Below are 23,602 nucleotides of genomic sequence, written 5' to 3'. Positions count from 1 at the left end.
TTTACAGAAAGAGACAAGTAGTGAGAATGAATCAGAAACGGGCTTAACTTTAAACGGCAGCATATTTACAAAATGCTCACATACTCTCAATCTGTGTAATATTTTTCCAATTGGTTTCAATAATAGCTGAGCTACTACTGGGCAAGCATTATCATCACTGTTCACCATGCAGATTGTAACCCATTTATCAAAAGCTTGTTGTACAAGATAGTTTGTTAACAGTTGGAACTTTTTTTGGACACTAGTTATGTACACTCAGAACAGAACGCTGGAAATATTCAGCAATTCCAACATTTTTAAATTGTATTTCAGATTTCCAAGATCTGCAGTATTTTGTTTTTGCAACAGTTTAACTTAGCAGGCTTATAATTTATCAGTATAGTTTATTAAGGACAGGAGAAGCCTGTTTGGACCTTGGATACTCTGTCTTTGAATAAGATCATGGCTGATCGAATTGGAGCCTCAACTCCACAATACAACCTGTCCTGAAAAATCTTTGTTTCTCTTGTCATTGAGGAAGATCACTCATACCACTTTAAAAATATTGAATTATCCTGCCGCTCCTGCTCTCTGGAAAGAGAGATCCAAATACTCAAGATTCTCTGAGAGAAAAAAAAGCTTCCTCATTTCCATCTTAAATGGGAGATCTTAGCTGTTCCAGACTTTCCAGTAAGGAGAGCATCCTTTCAGCTTCCAGCTGTTAAGTTCTCTCAGAATCTTATATACTTAATCAAGATCAGCAATCTCCTATAATCCAATGGATACAGGCTCACTTTACATTCTTATCGAAAATAGCTCTATATCATAAACAATGCTTCTCACTATTTAACTACAGTATCTTAGCACAGGATACCAAAGTACTTGATGTCATGACCAAAACTGGGTCAAACTCTTGGAATTCACTCACTAAGGGGATGGTGAGTCAACCTACAGCACATGGATTGCAGCAGTTCAAGTAGACAGCTCATCACCACCCTCTCAAAGGCAACTAACTACAGGCAATAAATGTTGGCCAGTCAGCGACATCCATATCCCACCACCAAATAAAAATATCATCACCTTTCAAAAAGACACAAGAATGGATGCATCCATTTTCGGAACAAAATTCAAACTAATTAACAACCAGAAGTTATTCACATTTTGCAAATCGAACCGTGAAGCTTTTGAAACTACCATAGCCATCTGTTTGTGAAGATACTTTAAATTTATGCTCATAAAATATTAACGTATTTGATCTATTTTACAGATGCTGTATCAAGAATGGGCACGATATGGAGTGTTTTATAAATACCAGCCAATTGATCTAATAAGGTATTTTTTAAGCATTCCTCCTTTAGAAAGTTTTGACAAAAAGCTTCTTAATTGTAATGACGATGTTACTTTCATGATATCACAATTAGAGTGTAATGGATTTTTGGAAGGTAAAACAATGGAAAATGTTTTAGTGTACATGTTATAATTACTTGTGACCACTGCACAGTTTCTTGGCAGCACTTATCCAGAAATTATTTATGGAACTTGATTTTACAGATTCTTGGCCAACAATACTTGCAGTTAATTAGAAATAATAACCCATAAATAGTGTGTCCAGTAATTCAGAACTTCTGAGTATGCACTCCCATTATATGAAGGTCAACAGTAGGATTATACATCATTGTGTTTTCATTTATATTGTTCACTTAAACACGTGGTTTATAATTATTGCATGTTTTGTAATGCACAGTTTTTTTTTGTGAATTGCAAAATTGTGCATTAAATGATAGGTAACATGAAAACTTGTTTGATTAATGCTGTTGCTCTTGGGTTAGTCAAGTAAAATCAGATCATCTTTGTCAATTGAATGCTCTGATCAGTGTTCCTGTCAAAGGACTATTTAAACAGGCAATGAGGCAGAAATAGATTTACTTTGGTCAAAGGGATCCTTCATTGTGCACAGTCCATACTTGGAACATTAGTTAGTGAATTAATCCAGATTGTTTTATTTTGCCTCCCAAATCAGTCTATTTCTATTTCACTTTTAATTTCAAGTGCTTTGTTAACATTCCCATCTTTCATAGGAAGTATTTCGGTGAGAAGATTGGATTGTACTTTGCGTGGTTGGGACTGTACACGCAACTGCTGATGCCAGCATCACTGGTTGGGATCATCGTGTTTTTTTATGGTTGTGTTACAATAGACAATGATATTCCAAGGTAAAGTCTTTTTAAAATTACAAAAAGATATTGTTCATAATCTAGTTGTTTAATGATGAAAAATAGGAAATGCTAATTTTACTAAATCAATGTAATTAGAATCTATTGTGTGGACGTAAAGTTCCAAAATAATACTCTAATGTGCAGAATCATAATATTCATTATTCAATACTATTTACTGATAGTATTCCGAGGTAAAATTTACTGAGTATTTATGGCACTGATAGAGACTGTTTGGGCTAACTGGTGTTTAAGCTCCATACAAGCCTCCTCCCAGTAGAGTTAGTCCCACTCTATCAACAGAGGCAGTGTGTGCAGACACCTGCAACTGGCACCCTTATTGGAAACGTGCACTCACACGATTCCAGACCCAAAACATCGTCATGTAAGATTGACATCTGACCTCTTGCACAGAGAAGAAGCGCAATGTTTTAAACAGGATTCGGTGGCAGGCAGCGAAGACAGGGGGTGATGATAATGTGAGGACAGGTGGAGACCGAGGGAGAGGTGGAGAGCAAGTACAGGGAGGAGAGTGAGGATGGGACAGAGTAAAGACTGGCTAATGGCAATGTGAAACATGGGACAGAGGAGAGTGAGGACTGGATGGGAGGTGAATAAAGATGCAGGGGGGAGGTGTGGAGATAGTGGGAATGTGAAGACAGAGGGTGGAGAGGAATGAGAACATGGGACCAGAAGGTCCCCCTCTTCCTCTGGTCCTCCTCATCACTCTCTCTCGTAAGTCCTGGGTCAGGACACCCTTCCTCATCCCCTGCTGTGTCCAGAGCTGCACCTTCCAAACCTGTTTAATGCACATGCATGAATTTAAGCAGTGCATAGCACAAATGCGCTGGCGTCAGCAAACACATAACTATGCTTCTCTCTTCTCCCTCATAGACTTAGTGAGCCTCTTTTAAATACATCTTTGCTTTTTCTCGGATGAAGACTGTTTGGTATTAGTTTTCACATTGACATGACTCTCTGGGTAAAGACGTTACTGCCAAATTCTTTGTGATCAGCAAATACAAGTCACAGCTCGTGCTAGTTGTACCTAATGGCCTGGAAAGTGGTCTGCTCAGCGTTTTGTGTTCACATCCTCCTCAGGGGATGGAGACTACAGTGTGACAGACAGTAAACACATGCACGTACCCAGCTGGAAGTGTGCTAACACCTTTAGTATCTCTGCCATGTGCTGATATTAGTTGTTCACAGCACCCGTGTTGCCGTTCAAAGAAAATAATGAAATTAGAAATCACATTCTTAAGTACAGAAGTATATACCAGAACAAAGACATAACAAATCAAAGATCATCCATTCAATGAAGCAAAGTTGGATAGGGCATTGCAATGCAGGATTTGCGGGCTCAGCAACTATAAATCATCCGTTTGAGATATTACAGTATTGCCACTGGCAGAAGATTGTAATTATAGTGTGCACTTTTAAGGGAGGAAGCTTTTAGTATATAGATATGGGCATTCAAATTTATCATAGCAAAGTTGACAGCAGGAAGAGAAATTTTGTAGGCGTTGTTGCTTTCTAATCTTCTGTCCTGTGTAATTTATCTATTTTTTAAAAAATCTGTTTACGATGGATACAATAGCTGCTATTTACTTAGGGGACTGCTTTTTTTACCTTGCTATTGTGAAATATGGGCTCAAGTTCTCACAAGTTGTTAAAAATGCTTTCATCTTTCTGCCATTTAATTTTCCCTACTAACTTCATATATATAAAATAAATAATTACACATTTCACAATTACGCAATTGCATTGAATTGTCTTTTGTTATTCTTGAACATTGTAATTAAAGTTTTAATTGAGAGTCTTATCTCTCAAAAACTTAGACTCTGACTTGATTATTTTGCACAGTTCATCATGTAAAATCTGTTGAAGCCTCATGGGTCACTCACCTCTCTTCCCCATTGCCCTTTTACTGTGTGGATGGTAGTCCTCAGACTGAAGATGATACTTGCTAATGGCAAGAACCTGATTATGGAGTATTGTTGGAGAAAGTGAGGTCTATAGGCGCTGGAGATCAGAGCTGAAAATGTGTTGCTGGAAAAGCGCAGCAGGTCAGACAGCATCCAGGGAACAGGAGAATCGATGTTTCGGGCATAAGCCCTTCTTCAGGAATGAGGAAAGTGTGTCCAGCAGGCTAAGATAAAAGATAGGGAGGAGGGAATTGGGGGAGGGGCGTCAGAAATGCGATAGGTGGAAAGAGGTCAAGGTGAGGGTGATAGGTCAGACTGGGGTGGGGGCGGAGAGGTCAGGAAGAAGATTGCAGGTTAGGAAGGCGGTGCTGAGTTCAATGGACTTGACTGAGACAAGGTGGGGGAAGGGGAAATGAGGAAACTGGTGAAATCCGAGTTCATCCCTTGTGGTTGGAGGGTTCCTAGGCGGAAGATGAGGCGCTCTTCCTCCAATCGTCGTGTTGTTGTGGTCTAGCGATGGAGGAGTCCAAAGACATGCATATCCTTGGTGGAGTGGGAGGGGGAGTTGAAGTGTTGAGCCACAGGGTGGTTGGGTTGGTTGGTCCGGGTGTCCCAGAGGTGTTCTCTGAAATGCTCCGCAAGTAGGCGGCCTGTCTCCCCAATATAGAGGAGGCCGCATCGGGTGCAGAGGATGCAATAGATGATGTGTGTGGAGGTGCAGGTGAATTTTTGGCAGATATGGAAGTTTCCTTTGGGGCCTTGGAGGGAGGTGAGGGGGGAGGTGTGGGCGCAAGTCTTGCACCTGCTGCGGTTGCAGGGGAAGGTGCCGGGAGTGGAGGTTGGGTTGGTGGGGGGTGTGGATCTGACGAGGGAGTCAAGGAGGGAGTGGTCTTTACGGAATGCTGATAGGGGAGGGGAGGGAAATATATCCTTGGTGGTGGGGTCCGTTTGGAGGTGGCGGAAATGACGGCGGATGATACGCTGTACATGGAGATTGGTGGGGTGGTAGGTGAGGACCAGTGGGGTTCTGTCCTGGTGGCGGTTGGAGGGGCGGGGCTCAAGGGCGGAGGAGCGGGAAGTGGAAGAGATGCGGTGGAGGGTATCGTCGACCACGTCGGGGGGGAAATTGCGGTCCTTGAAGAAGGAGGCCATCTGAGTTGTACGTTTTTGGAACTGGTCCTCCTGGGAGCAGATGCGGCAGAGACGAAGGAATTGGGAGAATGGGATGGCGTTTATACAGGGGGCAGGGTGGGAGGAGGTGTAGTCCAGGTAGCTGTGGGAATCGGTTGGTTTGTAGTAGATGTCTGTGTTGATTCGGTCGCCTGAGATAGAAATAGAAAGGTCGAGGAAGGGGAGGGAGGAATCTGAGACTATCCAGGTAAATTTGAGGTCGGGGTGGAAGGTGTTGGTGAAGTGGATGAACTGTTCAACCTCCTCATGGGAGCACGAGGCGGCGCCGATACAGTCATCGATGTAGCGGAGGAAAAGGTGGGGGGTGGGGCCAGTGTAGTTGCGGAAGATGGACTGTTCCACATATCCTACGAAGAGGCAGGCATAGCTGGGGCCCATGGCTACTCCTTTGGTTTGGAGGAAGTGGGAGGATTGGAAAGAGAAGTTGTTCAGGGTGAGGACCAGTTCAGTCAGTCGAAGGAGGGTGTCAGTAGAAGGGTACTGGTTGGTACTGCGGGAAAGGAAGAAGCAGAGGGCTTTGAGTCCTTCGTAATGGGGGATGGAGGTGTACAGGGACTGGATGTCCATGGTGAAGATAAGGCGTTGGGGACCGGGGAAGCGAAAATCATGGAGGAGGTGGAGGGCATGGGTGGTGTCCCGAACATAGGTGGGGAGTTCTTGGACAAAGGGGGTCAGGACCGTGTCGAGGTATGCGGAGATGAGTTCGGTGGGGCAGGAGCAGGCGGAGACAATGGGTCGGCCTGGGCAGTCAGGTTTGTGGATTTTGGGCAGGAGGTAGAAGCGGGCGGTGCGGGGTTGTGGGACTATGAGGTTGGAGGCGGTGGATGGGAGATCCCCCGAGGTGATGAGGTTATGGATGGTCTGGGAGATGGTCTGGGGATGGTCTGGGGTACCCCTTGACCATGAAAACGCCAGCTCGCAGATACCTCCTCCTACTGCCCCTTTGACCATGACCCCACCTCCCACCACCAAACCATCATCTCCCAGACCATCCATAACCTCATCACCTCGGGGGATCTCCCATCCACCGCCTCCAACCTCATAGTCCCACAACCCCGCACCGCCTGTTCCTACCTCCTGCCCAAAATCCACAAACCTGACTGCCCAGGCCGACCCATTGTCTCCGCCTGCTCCTGCCCCACCGAACTCATCTCCGCATACCTCGACACGGTCCTGACCCCCTTTGTCCAAGACCTCCCCACCTACGTTCGGGACACCACCCATGCCCTCCACCTCCTCCATGATTTTCGCTTCCCCGGTCCCCAATGCCTTATCTTCACCATGGACATCCAGTCCCTGTACACCTCCATCCCCCATCACGAGGGACTCAAAGCCCTCCGCTTCTTCCTTTCCCGCCGTACCGACCAGTACCCTTCCACGGACACCCTCCTTCGACTGACTGAACTGGTCCTCACCCTGAACAACTTCTCTTTCCAATCCTCCCACTTCCTCCAAACCAAAGGAGTAGCCATGGGCACCCGCATGGGCCCCAGCTATGCCTGCCTCTTCGTAGGATATGTGGAACAGTCCATCTTCCGCAACTACACTGGCCCCACCCCCCACCTTTTCCTCCGCTACATCGATGACTGTATCGGCGCCGCCTCGTGCTCCCATGAGGAAGTTGAACAGTTCATCCACTTCACCAACACCTTCCACCCCGACCTCAAATTCACCTGGACAGTCTCAGATTCCTCCCTCCCCTTCCTCGACATTTCTATTTCTATCTCAGGCGACCGAATCAACACGGACATCTACTACAAACCGACCGACTCCCACAGCTACCTGGACTACACCTCCTCCCACCCTGCCCCCTGTAAAAACGCCATCCCATTCTCCCAATTCCTTTGTCTCCGCCGCATCTGCTCCCAGGAGGACCAGTTCCAAAAACGTACAACCCAGATGGCCTCCTTCTTCAAGGACCGCAATTTCCCCCCCGACGTGGTCGACAATGCCCTCCACCGCATCTCTTCCACTTCCTGCTCCTCCGCCCTTGAGCCCCGCCCCTCCAACCGCCACCAGGACAGATCCCCACTGGTCATCACCTACCACCCCACCAATCTCCATGTACTTCGTATCATCCGCCGTCATTTCCGCCACCTCCAAACGGACCCCACCACCAAGGATATATTTCCCTCCCCTCCCCTATCAGCATTCCGTAAAGACCACTCCCTCCTTGACTCCCTCGTCAGATCCACACCCCCCACCAACCCAACCTCCACTCCCGGCACCTTCCCCTGCAACTGCAGGAGGTGCAAGACTTGCGCCCACACCTCCCCCCTCACCTCCCTCCAAGGCCCCAAAGGAAACTTCCATATCCGCCACAAATTCACCTGCACCTCCACACACATCATCTATTGCATCCTCTGCACCCGATGCGGCCTCCTCTATATTGGGGAGACAGGCCGCCTACTTGCGGAGCATTTCAGAGAACACCTCTGGGACACCCGGACCAACCAACCCAACCACCCTGTGGCTCAACACTTCAACTCCCCCTCCCACTCCACCAAGGATATGCAGGTCTTTGGACTCCTCCATCGCCAGACCACAACACGACGGTTGGAGGAAGAACGCCTCATCTTCCGCCTAGGAACCCTCCAACCACAAGGGATGAACTCGGATTTCACCAGTTTCCTCATTTCCCCTCCCCCCACCTTGTCTCAGTCAAGTCCATCGAACTCGGCACCGCCTTTCTAACCTGCAATCTTCTTCCTGACCTCTCCGCCCCCACCCCAGTCTGACCTATCACCCTCACCTTGACCTCTTTCCACCTATCGCATTTCTGACGCCCTTCCCCCAGGTCCCTCCTTCCTACCTTTTATCTTAGCCTGCTGGACACAATTTCCTCATTCCTGAAGAAGGGCTTCCCTGGATGCTGCCTGACCTGCTGCGCTTTTCCAGCAACACATTTTCAGCTATGGAGTCTTGTTGCCCATGGGTCTGGCTAACCAGCATACCCTCTCACTCTGACTACCTGCCACAGATCAATGGAAATTATTTATAGATATGGGTGGCATGGTGGCTCATTGCTTAGTACTGTTGCCTCACAGTGGCAAAAGTGAGGACTGCATATGCTGGAGAGCAGACTCAAGATTAGAGTGGTGCTGGAAAAGCACAGCAGGTCAGGCAGCATCCGAGGAGCAGGAAAATCAATGTTTCGGGCAAAAGCCCTTCAGCAGGAAACTGTTTCCTGATGAAGGGCTTTTGCCCGAAACATTGATTTCCCTGCTCCTCGAATGCTGCCTGACCTGCTGTGCTTTTCCAGCACCACTCTAATCTTGACTCTGTTGCCTCACAGTGCCAGGGACCTGAGTTTGATTCCAGCGTTGGGCGACTATCTGTGTGGAATTTGCACATTCTCCCCGTGTCTGCTTGGTTTTTCTCCGGATGCTCCGGTTTCCTCCCACAATCCAAAGATGTGCAGGTAAAGTGAATTGGTCATGCTAAATTGCCCATAATTTTCAGGGATGTGTAGGTTAGGTACATTAGTCAGGGGTAAATGTAGAGTAATGGGCAGTAATGAGTCTGGGTGGCTTACTCTTTGGAAGGTTGGTGTGGATTTGTTGGGCCAAATGGCCTGTTTCCACATGGTAGGGATTCTATGATTGAAAATAAGGCATCAAGTCTGTGACCATTAAGTCCTGAATTGGGACTTGGACTGACCTTTTGTTCCTGGGGTATGGACATTAATACTGTGTAACATGACCATCTTATCCTTTGAATAGTTAATGAAATTAACAATCACACAGGCCTGTTGTCTTAGCCATCTTCTCAATCAAGGAATAGTAAGTATCAAAAATGATATAATGGGCAGAAAACATTTCTTTTCAACCTCCTTCATTTTTAAAGGTACTTTCTTTTAATGTATAATCTATAACCAGAGAATGACTATTTAAATTAAACTAATATTTATAACTTGGCACAGATTTTGAATATCCTTTCTCTTTTGTGTTACTTCAGTCTAGAGATGTGTGATGAGAAGAATAACTTCACCATGTGCCCACTCTGTGACAAGTCCTGTGATTACTGGTACCTCAGTACTGCTTGTGCGACAGCACGTGCCAGCCATTTGTTTGACAATCCTGCCACTGTCTTCTTCTCCATCTTTATGGCTCTCTGGGGTAAGAAAAATATTTGACCCTGTTCAACTTCTGCTTCAGTGTAAGAGAGCTGCTTGTAGAATGCTGTTTCTTGTTGGCTTGTTTCTTGTAGCTGAAAGTGTACATTGGGAAATCATGAGTTGTATATCTGACATTTCCGAATCAGCAGTGGCATGAATTTTTCATTTGTTTCAAAGATCAGCTTATTCCTAGTTCTGAGGAAGGGCTACTGGATCTGAAATGTTAACTCTGCTTTCTCTCCATGGATGCTGCCAAACCTGCTGAGCTTTTCTAGCAATATCTGATTTTGTAGCCAATGTTAATAATAATGATTACGTTTCTACTGACCAAAAACTTTCTGAGAGAGTATTGCAGCTTTCAGCACACTTTGTTTTCTGTTTAAGTTACTGCTCACGTAATAATGTTGAAGCTTATCATCTTGTAGCATGCAGAATGCTTGCACTGACTGACTGACACTTGTTCATTTTTCAAAATCGCACAAATTCCTTTGTTGAGCCTGTTAGTGTGGCTGAAGGAGTGATTTCTTTGAGAAGACTCTCAATATAAGATATTTTTATAATTGAAAAGCTAATCGATCCCAACATATAAAAGTTAAGTTCAAAGAAGTCTCGGCCAAAGCAAATATTCCATTGCATTTATACACTTCAGTTATGAAGAAAGTTTAGAGGAGTTGGGGCTGTTTGCGTTAGAGGGGAGAAGGTTTAGAAGAGATTTGATAAAAGATTTCAAAATCATGACATCTGAATAGAGTGGATGAGAAAGAACTGTTCCCATATGTAAGTAGATTGAAAACTGCAGTTTTAAAGTGTTTGGCGAAAGAAGTAAATGCAAGGCAAGTTTTTTTTTCACACTGTGTGTAGTTAGGGTATGGAATAAACTGCCTGCAATTGTGGTGGAGGGAGTTTCAACTGAGACATTCAGGAGGGCATTGAATAATTATTTAAATACAAACAGGGTGCAGGGCCATGAGGAAGAGGTGGGAAATTGGCACTGAGTCAAAATGCTTGAAGAGCCAGTGCGAACACGATGGGCTAAAATTACCTCCTGCATGGTAACAATGATGTGTTTCTGTGTTAACTGATACTTTGTCTATAATCAAGTAATTTGCATTCTCACTCAGGTATCATGGGAATGGAATGTTCCACTTTATATTTAGGACTCAGTGAACCAAGTGATGGGCTCTCTGCCAGACATGTAGCTTTACCAGTTTATCTTGCAAAGCAATTTAATTTTCCAGTTGTTCTGAGAAGCATATTGGTTTATACATTGCCAATACGGACCATATATTCTGCTTGTGAAGGGTTAATAGAAACTTAGAATGTATGTGCAGGAGTAGGCCATTTGGCCCTTCCAGGCTGAACCACCATTCAATGTGATCATGGCTGATCGTGCAATGTCAGTATCCCATTCCCACTTTCTCTCCATGCCCCTGGATCCCGTTAGCCACAAGAACCACACCAAGCTCCCCCGAATGTATCTAACGAACTGGCCCCCGACAGCTTTCTGTGGTAGAGAATTCCACAAGTTTACAACTCTCTGAGTGAAGAAGCACTTCCTAATTTCAGTTCTGCATGGCATCGCTCTTCTTCTCCAATTGTGACCCCTAGTTCTGGGTGTTACATGATAGGAAATTCCTCCTTGCCAGTAGCTACCTATGGGTCTTCTGACTTGGAAGGTGTGATCAAGAAATGATCACACCTTCGATAACATTCCTGATGCCCAAGACCTTGACTCTCTGCTCCTCGGATGCTGTCTGACCTGCTGTGCTTTTCCAGCACCACACTTCTGGAATCAATTGTCCACCCCTACTGCAATTGCTCTAATCAAACTTGCAAATTATATCGTCTGTGATTGTAGCCATTTTACTTACTTTTGATATGATCAATTTTCAATTGCCTCCAAAGCCTCTCTTCCAGTTTCCAGTTCAGAGAATATGCTGTCTCTTCTTTTCTCTTCTATATTCCAATGACAGCATTTCTGATTATTATTTCTCTTTCCATTTCAGCATTCACATGTCTCCAACAACTCTCCTGATCCCTTCACTACCACCATGTAATGTTATTGCTTATTTGAGTGAATTCCTTCTCTTAAATACTGCCAAGATCTAAGCCATTGTCATTGTCCCTGCCACTAATCCTGCACTAGTTTTCTTTCTTCTGCTGGCCAGGATTTCCAATTGATCTAGGTTGTTCACAAAATTGGTATTCTTTTGGATGTGAGTTGAAATTGGAACTCTATATCCTTTCCATGTCAAAGACCAGTCACTTCCAGCTCTGTAACATCATCTTCCTCCACCTATCTACTGCAACATATTTAGTCATTCCTTGATTATTTCTGGGCTCAATTATTTGATATTCCTCTGACTGTTGTCTCATGTTCCACTCTCCATAAATTTTAACTGATCCAACACTCCACTCTCCATATGTTAACCCATACCAGATTCTATAAGCTTATCAAAGTTTGTGCGAAGATTTGTAGCTCGGGTGCTCGTTGTTGTGGTTCTGTTCGCCGAATTGGAAATTTTTGTTGCAAACGTTTCGTCCCCTGGCTAGGCGACATCATCAGTGCTTGGGAGCCTCCTGCGAAGCGCTTCTTTGATGTTTCCTCCGGTGTTTATAGTGGTCTGTCCCTGCCGCTTCTGGTTGTCAGTTTCAGCTGTCCGCTGTAGTGGTTGGTATATTGGGTCCAGGTCGATGTGTTTGTTGATGGAGTTTGTGGATGAATGCCATGCCTCTAGGAATTCCCTGGCTGTTCTCTGTCTGGCTTGCCCTATGATAGTAGTGTTGTCCCAGTCGAATTCATGTTGCTTGTTGTCTGCGTGTGTGGCTACTAAGGATAGCTGGTCGTGTCGTTTCGTGGCTAGTTGATGTTCATGTATGCGGATTGTTAGCTGTCTTCCTGTTTGTCCTATATAGTGTTTAGTGCAGTCCTTGCATGGTATTTTGTACACTACATTCGTCTTGTTCATGTTGGGTATCGGGTCCTTCGTTCTGGTGAGTTGTTGTCTGAGCGTGGCTGTTGGTTTGTGTGCCGTTATGAGTCCTAGGGGTCGCAGTAGTCTGGCAGTCAGTTCCGAGATGCTCCTAATGTATGGTAGTGTGGCTAGTCCTTTTGGTTGTGGTATGTCCTCGTTCCGTGATCTTTCTCTTAGGCATCTGCTGATGAAGTTGCGCGGGTATCCGTTTTTGGCGAATACCTTGTATAGGTGTTCCTCTTCTTCTTTTTGCAGCCCTGGTGTACTGCAGTGTGTTGTGGCCCTTTTGAATAGTGTCCTGATGCAGCTTCGTTTGTGTGTGTTGGGGTGGTTACTTTCATAGTTTAGGACTTGGTCTGTGTGTGTGGCTTTCCTGTATACTCTTGTAGTGAATTCTCCGTCTGGTGTTCTCTGTACCATCACATCTAGGAATGGGAGTTGGCTATCTATAAGCTTATCAATTCAGTCCTCCAATTTAAAATTCTCATCCTTGTGTTTAAATCACTTTGGCCCTGTTCTATCTCTAATTTCAATAACTTTGCATTCCTCTAATACAAAAGATGTGCATCTTTTACACATTTCACCCTAGTTGTACTTCCAGTCCTTAAGGCTAAACAAATGGAAATTTTCTCCCATACCAGTCTTCCTTTGCACTCCCATTCCTCCTTTTATAACCTTCTTGAAATGTCCCTCTTGCATCAAACATTCAGCCAATTTCATTAAATGACAATTAAAACAACAATTGCTGGAGAAACTCAGCAGGTCTGTGGAGAGAAAGCAGAATCAACATTTCAAGTCCAGTGTTCCTTCTTCAGAACAGTTCTGCCAGACCTGCTGAGTTTCTCGAGCAGTTTCTCAGTTCTTGGTTTTGTTTTAGTTATCAAATTGCAGTTCTATGAAGCACATGGCTGTTTAGTTTTCCATTTCAGACATTACAAATTGAAGGGTATTGCTTTTATGATTATACAATGGATTTTCTTTCCATTTTCAATGATCACGAAAGAAATGTGTTGGAGCAGATTTCTCTAACTTTTTCTGCATCAGTGATCACAATGCAATCTAATGAAGAATAATGCATGAGGAAGTAAGCAAGAGTTTAGATAATACGCAAATTAGCATTTGAACCCACGGTTTTCCAGCAGTTTGCCATTGCATTGAAAGTACCTGTGTTTGGTAAGGCTTAAATCACACTAACAGCACACCACAGAGCATTTCAAAGAGTAATGTTAAATACAACAGTTGATTTGTAGCTGGGAGCGATTATTCACAATGCTAAACTGGTCTCTGCGCTTGCACGGACATGGCCTGTGATGTCAGCTGGCTGCCATGCTGCATTCCTCAATTGCATGTTCATTGATGCACTTCGTCTCCACAAAGTGTACGTTCATTATCAACGCCATCATCAATTTCCCATGAATAATTAAATGACAAGTTGTCCTAGCTCTGGGGTGTGAAGGTTGAACAAAGTAATGGTCATTTTGAAATTGATTTGCGGAATATGTTTCCAATTCAGCCACTTAACATTTACATCTTCTGTTAAAATATTTTTCTTCACAGCTACCTTGTTCCTTGAATCCTGGAAACGCCGGCAGACGAGATTATGCTACCAATGGGATTTAACTGGTCTGGAAGAGGAAGAAGTAAGCAAACATGAGCCTATTTTTTCACTTGCTTGATATTTACTTTTAACTTAAGACAATCTTCCCATGCATTTTCTCAATGAAACTCCATTTCAATGCCTCAGACTTTGTATGATCCTGGAGTGAAAATTTGGGGCATTGGGAACATGGGAATTTTTGAGTGTGGGGAGAGCTTTAGGTGTTAAGTCCAATCTTTAAATCTTGATTGGAGCTAAGTGGTGGTAGGCTTTAGATTTTGACATGGGTTGGGTGTTTTGCTTTAGTTCTTTACTGAGGTTTGAGGAACAGGAGTTAAAAGTTGGGGCAATAAAGAAAAATAGATTTTTTCCAAGAAGAAAACACCTATGAATTCATAGCTTTCATTTGCATAGCAACAGGTCCTCAGGGAGCAGTTGATCTGAGGGAAATCAGTCTGAACTCTGTGGCAGCCATCTTGTTTTACATACCAACTGATGGTTTGTGCCTCTCACATTTTAAGAATCCCTGATTTAAGGCATCTCTGAAGACATTCAATAATACCACACTTCCCAGTAGAAACTGGGCTTGACAAGAATGTGGCCAGAAATAGGGCGAGAGCACAGTAACGTTGATGGTGTGAACTCACTAAGCAAGGCTTGCCACTGGAAGAATCGATTGAGTTCCATTTGCATACAATGTAGCTTGTAAATCAGAAAGTGTTTTTCTCTGTCTAATATTGAGGTAAGATCTTAGTGACAGCATTGATGGAAACTTAGGCTTGGCACCACTGTCCAGGATGTACAGGAGGGGATGGATCAGGACATCACAAGCTACTCAGCATACGTACTCTGTATTCTCACACAGTGTGGCAGTGCTGAGGGTTCAGGTATCTGTAAAGGTATCTGAGAATGTGATTGGTTCCACAGAGGAGGTTGCTGATGTCCTCTCTCAAGATATCAGCGGGGACTCTTCCCATCGCTCCAGCCTTTCAGCCCGTGTCTCCAATAAAAATAATATACATATTGTACAAAGACAAGGACTTTGAATGGAATGTAGGTTAAAGATTAAAACTTAAGTACATAAAGAGGAAGCTTGTCAGTATTAATTTAATAAATCACATAATGTTAGGGAGACTCTGAAGAGAGAAGCAACATTCTTAGATCTTGTGTTAAGTAGAAGTGTATATATTTATTAGGATATGAATAAAGAATTACTTTGAAAAAGACCTTAGGATTCTGCATCTACTCTTTAATAATATAGTGTGCACCCAACCTCCTCCAACACCCACATAACAGCAGTAGAACCTGGTTGATGCCAAACAGCCCGTTGGGCTGGGCAGTCCTGGTTGAAACTGAGTTCCAGCAGACTGCAGCCAGGTTGCCATAGGCCACCTACCATCCACCTCAAGTACCCTCAGCAGTAGCTCTTATCTCTGCCTTAACCCATACTGCAGAAACCAGAGAGCCATCTCCTAGAAATACCAGAATAGGGAAATGATATACAAGATGAGGACTAAGGTATTTGCAAGGTATTTGTAGATATGTGGTCGTCATATTTGTATGATCAATAACAGTATCTATTGGAAGTATAGATGTGTCTTTTGGGTATAGCTGTTGGTCTTTAATAATCTTTATAATCTAACAGGAACCTTCATAGATTTGAATTCCTTGGATGCTAAAATGGGTGCAAGGATTAAATGAAATAGAACAAGGCAGTAGTTGTTGCTTTGAAGACGTGAAAGCTCACCACACAAATGATGAGGAGATTGAAGGTTGGGTTAGTAAGTTTGCAGATGACACAAAGATTGGAGGTGTTGTTGACAGTATAGAGGACTGTAGTAGGCTGCAGCATGACATTGACAGGATGCAGAGATGGGCTGAGAGGTGGCAGATGGAGTTCAACCTGGATAAATGCGAGGTGATGCACTTTGGAAGGTCGAACTTGAAAGTTGAGTACAGGATTAAAGACAGGATTCTTGGCAGTGTGGAGGAACAGCGGGATCTTGGTGTGCAGGTACACAGATCCCTTAAAATTGCCACCCAAGTGGACAGGGTTGTTAAGAAAGCATATGGTGTTTTGGCTTTTATTAACGGGAATTGAGTTTAAGAGCCTTGAGGTCTTGTTGCAGCTCTATAAAACCTTGGTTAGACCGACTTGGAATACTGTGTCCAGTTCTGGTCTCCCTAATTATAGGAAAGATGTGGATGATTTGGAGAGGGTTCAGAGGAGGTTTACCAGGATGCTGCCTGGAATGGAGGGCTTATCTTACGAAGAGAGGTTGACTAAGCTCGGACTTTTTTCATTGGAAGAGAGGGGACCTAATTGAGGTGTACAAGATAATGAGAGGCATAGATAGAGTTGATAGCCAGAGACTTTTTCCCAGGGCAGAAATTGTTAACACGAGGGGTCAAAGTTTTAAGCTGTTTGGTGGAAAGTATAGAGGGGATGTCAGAGGCAGGTTCTTTACGCAGAGAGTTGTGGGAGCATGGAATGCGTTGTCAGCAGCAGTTGTGGAAGCGAGGTCATTGGGGATATGTAAGAGACTGCTGGACATGCATATCGTCACAGAAATTTGAGAGTTCGTACATTAGGTTTACCTCACATGAGGATCAATGGTCGGCACAACATCGTGGGCTGAAGGGCCTGTTCTGTGATGTACTGTTCTATGTTCTTTGTTCGATGTTCTAAACCTTAATTCATTAAGATCCTGCTTTGCAACTCCAGGAACTCAACATGCTGCTGTGCTGTGCTCCATTCTGCAAAATACAGCTCCTCTCTTTAAACCATCCTGTTCTAAGTCTTCTTCCTGAAGCAGACACACAGTATTTCCCCTTTATATAGCAACATTGTTGAGAATTAAACAATGGAGAATGAATCCAGGGCTCATACTGAAGCCCTCTTAATGACTGATACGGTGGAGTTGTGTAGGAATATGAGCATGGGCCTAAAGAAATTGCTGGTCACAAACAAGTTGGACACTGAGTGAATGGAAGCCATCCTTGTTGACCCTCGTAGGTGGTGCCTAATGGAGATCAAGCAGTGTGTGTGTAGTCTAACCTGTAAGAATCTAGCAATGCACCAAACCCCAGTGCTCTTTCCACAGCCTCCACAAAAAGGATGAGAAATTGTTGTTGCCTTGGAAAGAGTGCATCAATGACTTGTAGGGTATGAACATAACAAACTCAGTTTTGTCTGTAGTTTGTACCAGTAGCGTACATATCGTGAACCTGCTTTTACCAAAATTATTGATACAAGTTCATAAAATTCAGTCTGGTAAGAAAGCTGACTGGTCTAGATAAAGTTCTCACTGAAGATAAACATTTTGAAGAGAAATTGGTGCTGGGATCTATCTCAGAAAAACTAAGTAATCTTTAATGTAATCTCGTAGAGAGATAGAAGTCCATTTAATGGAATTGCTTAAAAATATAGGGTAGCTCAGAAAGGAGACTGTTTGCATTTTGTATTTAGCTTGATTATTTGCATAAAGCAACGTCGGGAGAATGCAGGATCAGGTTTCTGTGCTTCAATAAGACAGGGAACATTATATAATGCATAACAAGTCCTTTGCAATGACATTGATGTCATTAAGTTTGTAATTATTCTCTCAAAGGATAAGCAAACCTAAAAATGAAGATAACTAGAATCTATAGTATATTGCACAATTCAACCTCAGGACTTTCCAAGGCACACAATATCACTAAAATGTCAGTTTTGATTAGGTGCTTACTCAGAATGGGCCTTTAGCCTCTGAACTTCTGACTCAAATGGAGAGTAGTAATTCCAACCAAAGGCTGATTCAAAATCAAAATAATCAAAGGTCATTATTGAAAGCTCCAAAATAGAAGGAAGATAAATTCATGTGAGTTTCAAATAAGGAACAAAACTCTCAAACAGTACAGTCTTTATTTAGTTAGTAATATAACTTGCCAGGGCTTACTGTTGAGAGTTGATATGTGAGTGTCCCTATCAGAAACACAAAATTACCTCTCTCATGTCTTTCAAGCTGGTATGAACCAAATTTATGTTCCTAACATTTAAAACTGTTACAGAAATCTGAATGACTGAGGAGAATATTATCACTTCAGTTGAAAGAAATTCAATCCACTCCAGACTAATGGAATGAATGTATTTTGTCTCAATTGGATAAAAAGCTTTCTATGTAAAATGAGTCTGAATCCAATTCCTAAAGGATGTAGATTCCCATCACATGGCTACTCACAGCCCGATACGAAATGACATTAAAGTGACACTAGATTGCAAGAAAGATGGTATCAGAAATATGAAAACACAAACATAGATTAATTAGGATAAGCTGCTGCAGGATTAGCTTTGAGCTATTTGCTTCAATACAGTGGGGGGGGGGGGGGGGGGGCGGGGGGGGGGGGGGGGGCGGGGGTGGCTCTGTTATATGTCATGCCATGCCACAGGTGTAGCCTGTGCCTCAAGCAGTTGCTGGTCTGAGTGGTGTGTCCTCTTTTTCAGCACTGACATTCACTTCAAAGAAGGCAGTAATCCATCAACAATTAACCTCCAAAAATATTTTGGAAACTAGAAGAACTTCTGCAATTTTTAAAGTCTTGTTCTGCAAATCTGTATCCTGATCTTGATTAACTGTGCTGTTCCTTCAGCTGGAATATAACTTATTGCCGCAAGTGCCAGTTAAATATTACAGAGAGTTCAAAAGCTGATTATATAAGCAATCAGCCAAAGACATAGAAGTAGAAATCCTGTTTTAAGTATTTGTGGCACATGTCTATTACTTGGATAAGTATTGATCCAATCAGGTTAAAAATTGCCTGAAAGTAACACCTCGGGCTTTGTTATGATTGCTTGAAATGATCAAACTGAATTTCTCCTCTGTGGCTTATTCAATCAAAGTTAGTCAGTGTTGTAGCCCATTGTATTCTTGAAACTGCTACAAATAGACTATTGCCTTATGTTCAGAATAGGGAATAGATTTAATTTTTTTAAAAACTAAAACGGAAATTGCTGTAGAAACTCCACAGAAACTTCCGTTCGAGAAAAGGATTACTGGACTCAAAATGTTAACTTTGCTTTGTCTCCACAGATGCTGCCAGACTTGCCGAGTTTCTCTGGCAATTTGTGTTTTTGTTTCAAATTTCAAACCTCTGCAGTTCTTTGTTTCATTTAAAAATTTTTGAATGTCTGTTTTAATACATTTTCCTTCCTTTTTTATTGCCAATAATACACCAAGGAGCGTATGCAGGTTTGACATACTTTAAATGCAAACATCAAGATTGGCTTTTTCTGCACTTAATGCTTACATCAGATAATAAATAGTATTTGGCAGCATTTTACTATGAATAACATTCTGGAATATCTGTGCTGGCTAATATATCCTGCATACCTGGAATTGTGCACAGTATTCCAGATATGGTCTAAGCAAAGTTAAAAATCACACAACAACAGGTCTGGTGTTGTGTGATTTTTAACTTTGTCCACCCCAGTCCAACACCGGCATCTCCAAATCATCATCTAAGCAAGGCTTTGCGTAGCTGTAGAAAAACTATCTCCTCTTTATATTCTAGCAATTCTAATATAACTCTAGATTAGCATTTTTGAACTTGCCTGGTGTATTTCAGTAGATTTTTTTTATGGACCTCCAATTTTATTTGGCTCTCTAATATGCCCAGCTTTTCTTCATTTTAAAGAAACTTCCTAAAAATTATCCATCTTTTTATGGACTAAACTAGACAGACTAGACTATAGTCTATAAATAGATAGAATAGAAAGACTCTCACACTTACAATCCAGTAAACTGATCCATCATTTAATCTATCAATATATTTTTGTAATTTGATATTGCATTCTATGCAGATTGTTATACCACACAGCTTTGTGCCATCAGAGTTGAACACACAGTTCTCTACTATGTATCCATGTCATTAATAAATACATCGAACAGTTGAGACCCCATTCTAGTTCCATGTCTTCTTTATTCATTCATGGATCTGTGTGAATCAAGGGCTGGGCCAACATTTTTGCCCCTCAGTAGTTTACCTTGAGAAGGTGGTGGTGATCTGCCTCCTTGAACCTGTGGGATGGTGGTAGTCACTTTGAGTATTTTATTCATTACAACAATGTTTTACCACTGAACCAATCAGGTCAATAATTTGCTTTCAAGTTGCATTACATTTAAATATAGTTCTTATTTTCAAACCATATTCAATGTACAGTAGAAGTGCATAGAAACTGCATCTATAACTAAGCCCCAGTTCTTTAGTTACTTCCTCAGAAATGCAATAATATTATGCAAACATTACCCAACCTTTATGAATTGATATTGCCTTTCAATCAGCTTAAGTTTGTATAAGTGCTTATTTCTTCATTATAGATTCCAATAGCTTTGCCACAATAGATATTAGGGTAAGAGATCTATAATTTCCTGATTTCTCTAGCTCACCTTTCTTAAACAACAGAATTACAATTCCAATTTTCCAATCTAACTTCCTGAACCAAAAAAGACTTTGTAAATTATAACTAAAGCTTTTGTAATTTTTTCATCAGCTTTGCTTGAAATTCTAGAAGCTTACCAATCATTACCAAAGCCGTTATCTTTGGCTGCCTTTCTTGCATCCTTTAACTCACTGCTCATACCAGGAGAAAACTAGCACTTGCCAGGAGTTTTCATGCTTATATCAGAAGAAGAATCTTCCATCAATTCAGTCTTTGTGTCTTGTTTGTGTGTGGACTGCTTTTAGGAGCATCCAAGACCAGAATATGAATCCAAACTTTTGCAGAAGAAGCTTTTAAGAGAGGAAAAGGATCGAAATGTAAGTTATTTTATAATATTTGTACCATAATTATGTCAGAGTTGTTGTCAATTTGATGTCTGAGCATTGTGATAATTGATATCAAGATTTATGTTATTAGAGAATCATAGAATGAATCATAGAATAGTTACACTACAGGAGGCCGTTCAACCTGTTAAAGTCATACCAGCTCTCTATAAAAGCATCTCAGCTACTCCCCCCTTATTTCCATAAGTTCAATGTTTGTTGTATTATGATCAATGTCTGTTAATTGTGATTAAGATTTGTCTGACTATAATAATACTTCTCTTATTGCAACCAATGTTATTGTACTTGTACATTTTGTTACTGTGATTATTGTTTGTCCTAATAATAGCAAATATTATTTTGTAGCAACAAAAGAAGGAGCAGGAAGGCCATTCACTAGGCAAAAGCAAATGGAAAGACAAGGTCTTGTCAGCCATGGGTGGGATAAGTCTGGTTAGTATACCTCTTCATAATGATTATACACCGATTAAACCATGAATTGCTAATCAAAACTCAACTTACTTCAAAATGTATTGAGTTATAATTGGAAATTTTATGTCTTGGGGTTTAAAGTTCTAAAATTAGTACATTTGTTTTATGTTTACTGAAAACCCCCATAGGTAGGTAGTGACCTATGAGAATGTCACTCAGCTAGTAATCAGAAGCTTTGGCTAATTCTCTGGCCATGTGTTTAAATCCCACTATGGTGCTGGCATAATTTAAATTCAATTCATTTAACCTGATATTGTATTTTGAGAGCCATGAAGCAATTGTCACAAAAGGCAATCCGATTCACTAATGTCCTTTTTATGGGATATCCGGCCTAGATATAACTCCAGCCTCAAAGGAATGTGGTTGGCTCTTCCGTGCTCTCTGAATTGCCATTCAGATATATAAATCTGCTACAGTCTAAGCAAATAATTTAAACTGGAAATATCACTTAGCAATGATCGAGGCACTAAAGAAAGACATGGGCATTCCCAGGTCTGATAACCTCAAATCAACTCCTTATTAACGTTTGGAGGTGGGGGATGCTTTTGCCAAAATTGGGAGATTGATTCCACAGATGTGTCAAGCTGCAGCTAGGCATATTCACATTCATAACATCATACACTTACTACCCTGACTGCACTGACCCTACCAGTGCCTTCTCTCTGTCCCTTAGTTGATGAATTAATGTAGAATCACTCTTCCATGTTGAATACCTGCTGGAAGAGGTCTGAAGGTGGCATCACCACAGGATGTGTTGTGGGTGGGGGAGCTCAGTGTTCATCACCTAAAATGGCAGTTGCACCATGACAGACTAGGCTAGCCAAGTCCTAAAGGACATAACTACTAAACTGGGTCTATCATGGGTGGTGTTGACCTCAGATATGGAAATGTGTTGCTGGAAAAGCGCAGCAGGTCAGGCAGCATCTAGGGAACAGGAAAGATCTCATAGATTTCCATAAAAGTATATTTTTAAACGCTCTTGTGGGTCATAGTTATCTCTATCTAGAAGCATTTATTGCCCAGTTGTAGTTGCCATTGAGAACGTAGTGGTGAGATGCATTCTTGAATCACTGCAGTCCATGTGATATGGGTAGACTCATAATGCCCTGTGTGAGGGAATTCCAGTATGTTGACCCATCAATGGTGAAGGAATGGTGAAGGAATATATTTACAAGTCAGGATGGTGAGTAGCTTGGAGGGGAACTTGCAGGTATTGCCGTTTCCAACTGTCTTCTGCCCTTGTCCTTCTAGATGGAAGTGGTTGTGGGTTAGGAAGGTGCTGTCTGAGAATATTTGGTGAATTTCTGCAGTGCATCTTGTAGATAGTACACACTGCTGCTACTGAGCATCCGTGTTGGATGAAGTGGATCCTTGCAGATGTGGTACCAACCCACTGGGCTGCTTTGGCCTGGATAGAGTCAAACATCTTGAGTGGTATTGGAGCAGCAGCCATCCGACAAGTGGGGAATATTCCATAACATTCCTGACTTCTGCCTTGTAGATGGTGGACAGGCTTTGGGCAGATAGGATGTGATTACTCTTTCCTATCAGAGGCTAGTATTCCTGGCCTCTGACTTGCTCCCTAGCCACTGTGTTTATGTGGCGAGCCCAGTGAGTTTCTGGTTGATGGTAACCATCAGGATGTTCATAGTGGGAGTTTAGTGATGGTAACAGCATTGAACATCAAGGGGCAGTGGTTATATTTTCTCATATTGGAGATAGTCATTGCCTGACATTTGTGTAGTGCGAATGTTACTTGCCACTTGTCAGTCCAAGCCTGGATATTGTCCAGATCTGATTGCATTTGAATATGGACTGCTTAAGTATTGGAGGAGTTGCGAATGGTACAGAGCATTGTGCAATCATTGGTGAACATCCCTATTTCTGACCTTATCATGAATGAAAGGTCATTGATGAAGCAGCTGAAGATGGTTGGGCCTAGGACACTACCCTGAGGAACTCCTGCAGAGATGTCCTCGAGCTGAGATGACTGACCTTCAACAACCACGACCATCTTCCTATGTGTCAGGTATGAATCCATCCACTGGACTGTTTGCCTCCTGATACCCATTGATTCCCATGTTGCTAGGGCTCCTTGCTGCCACACCCAGTTAAATGCAGCCTTGACATCAAGGGGAGTCACTTGCCCCTCACCTCTGGAATTCAGCTCTGTTGTCCATATTTGAACCAAGATTGTAATGAGATCAGGAGCTGTGTGGCCCTGGTGGAACCCAAACTGGACATCGCTGTGCAGGTTGTTGTTTGGTGGCACTGTTAATGACACCTTCCATCACTTTAGTGATAATCGAGAG

The 23,602-nt window shown here is 42.6% G+C and overlaps 1 protein-coding gene across 6 annotated transcripts in view; it reads left to right on the top strand.

Moving 5' to 3' along the window:
- LOC122561635 (anoctamin-1-like) overlaps positions 1-23,602 on the top strand; it is a 206,812-nt gene that overhangs the window by 47,159 nt on the left and 136,051 nt on the right. For all 6 annotated transcript variants that reach the window (XM_087999625.1, XM_087999622.1, XM_087999624.1 and 3 more), the window contains 6 exons: positions 1,247-1,311; positions 2,058-2,192; positions 9,266-9,426; positions 13,958-14,040; positions 20,721-20,792; positions 21,165-21,251. In XM_087999625.1, the coding sequence (XP_087855751.1) occupies positions 1,247-1,311; positions 2,058-2,192; positions 9,266-9,426; positions 13,958-14,040; positions 20,721-20,792; positions 21,165-21,251 (603 nt within the window). The remainder of the gene's footprint in view (positions 1-1,246; positions 1,312-2,057; positions 2,193-9,265; positions 9,427-13,957; positions 14,041-20,720; positions 20,793-21,164; positions 21,252-23,602) is intronic.

Source organism: Chiloscyllium plagiosum, unplaced genomic scaffold (genome assembly GCF_037043375.1).
Source record: "Chiloscyllium plagiosum isolate Xiang-an unplaced genomic scaffold, Cpla_swu_hap1 HiC_scaffold_23, whole genome shotgun sequence".
NCBI classification, from domain to species: Eukaryota; Metazoa; Chordata; class Chondrichthyes; order Orectolobiformes; family Hemiscylliidae; genus Chiloscyllium; species Chiloscyllium plagiosum.
The sequence above is the reverse complement of the archived record's forward strand: the minus strand, read 5'-3'. Positions and strand labels throughout refer to the sequence as shown.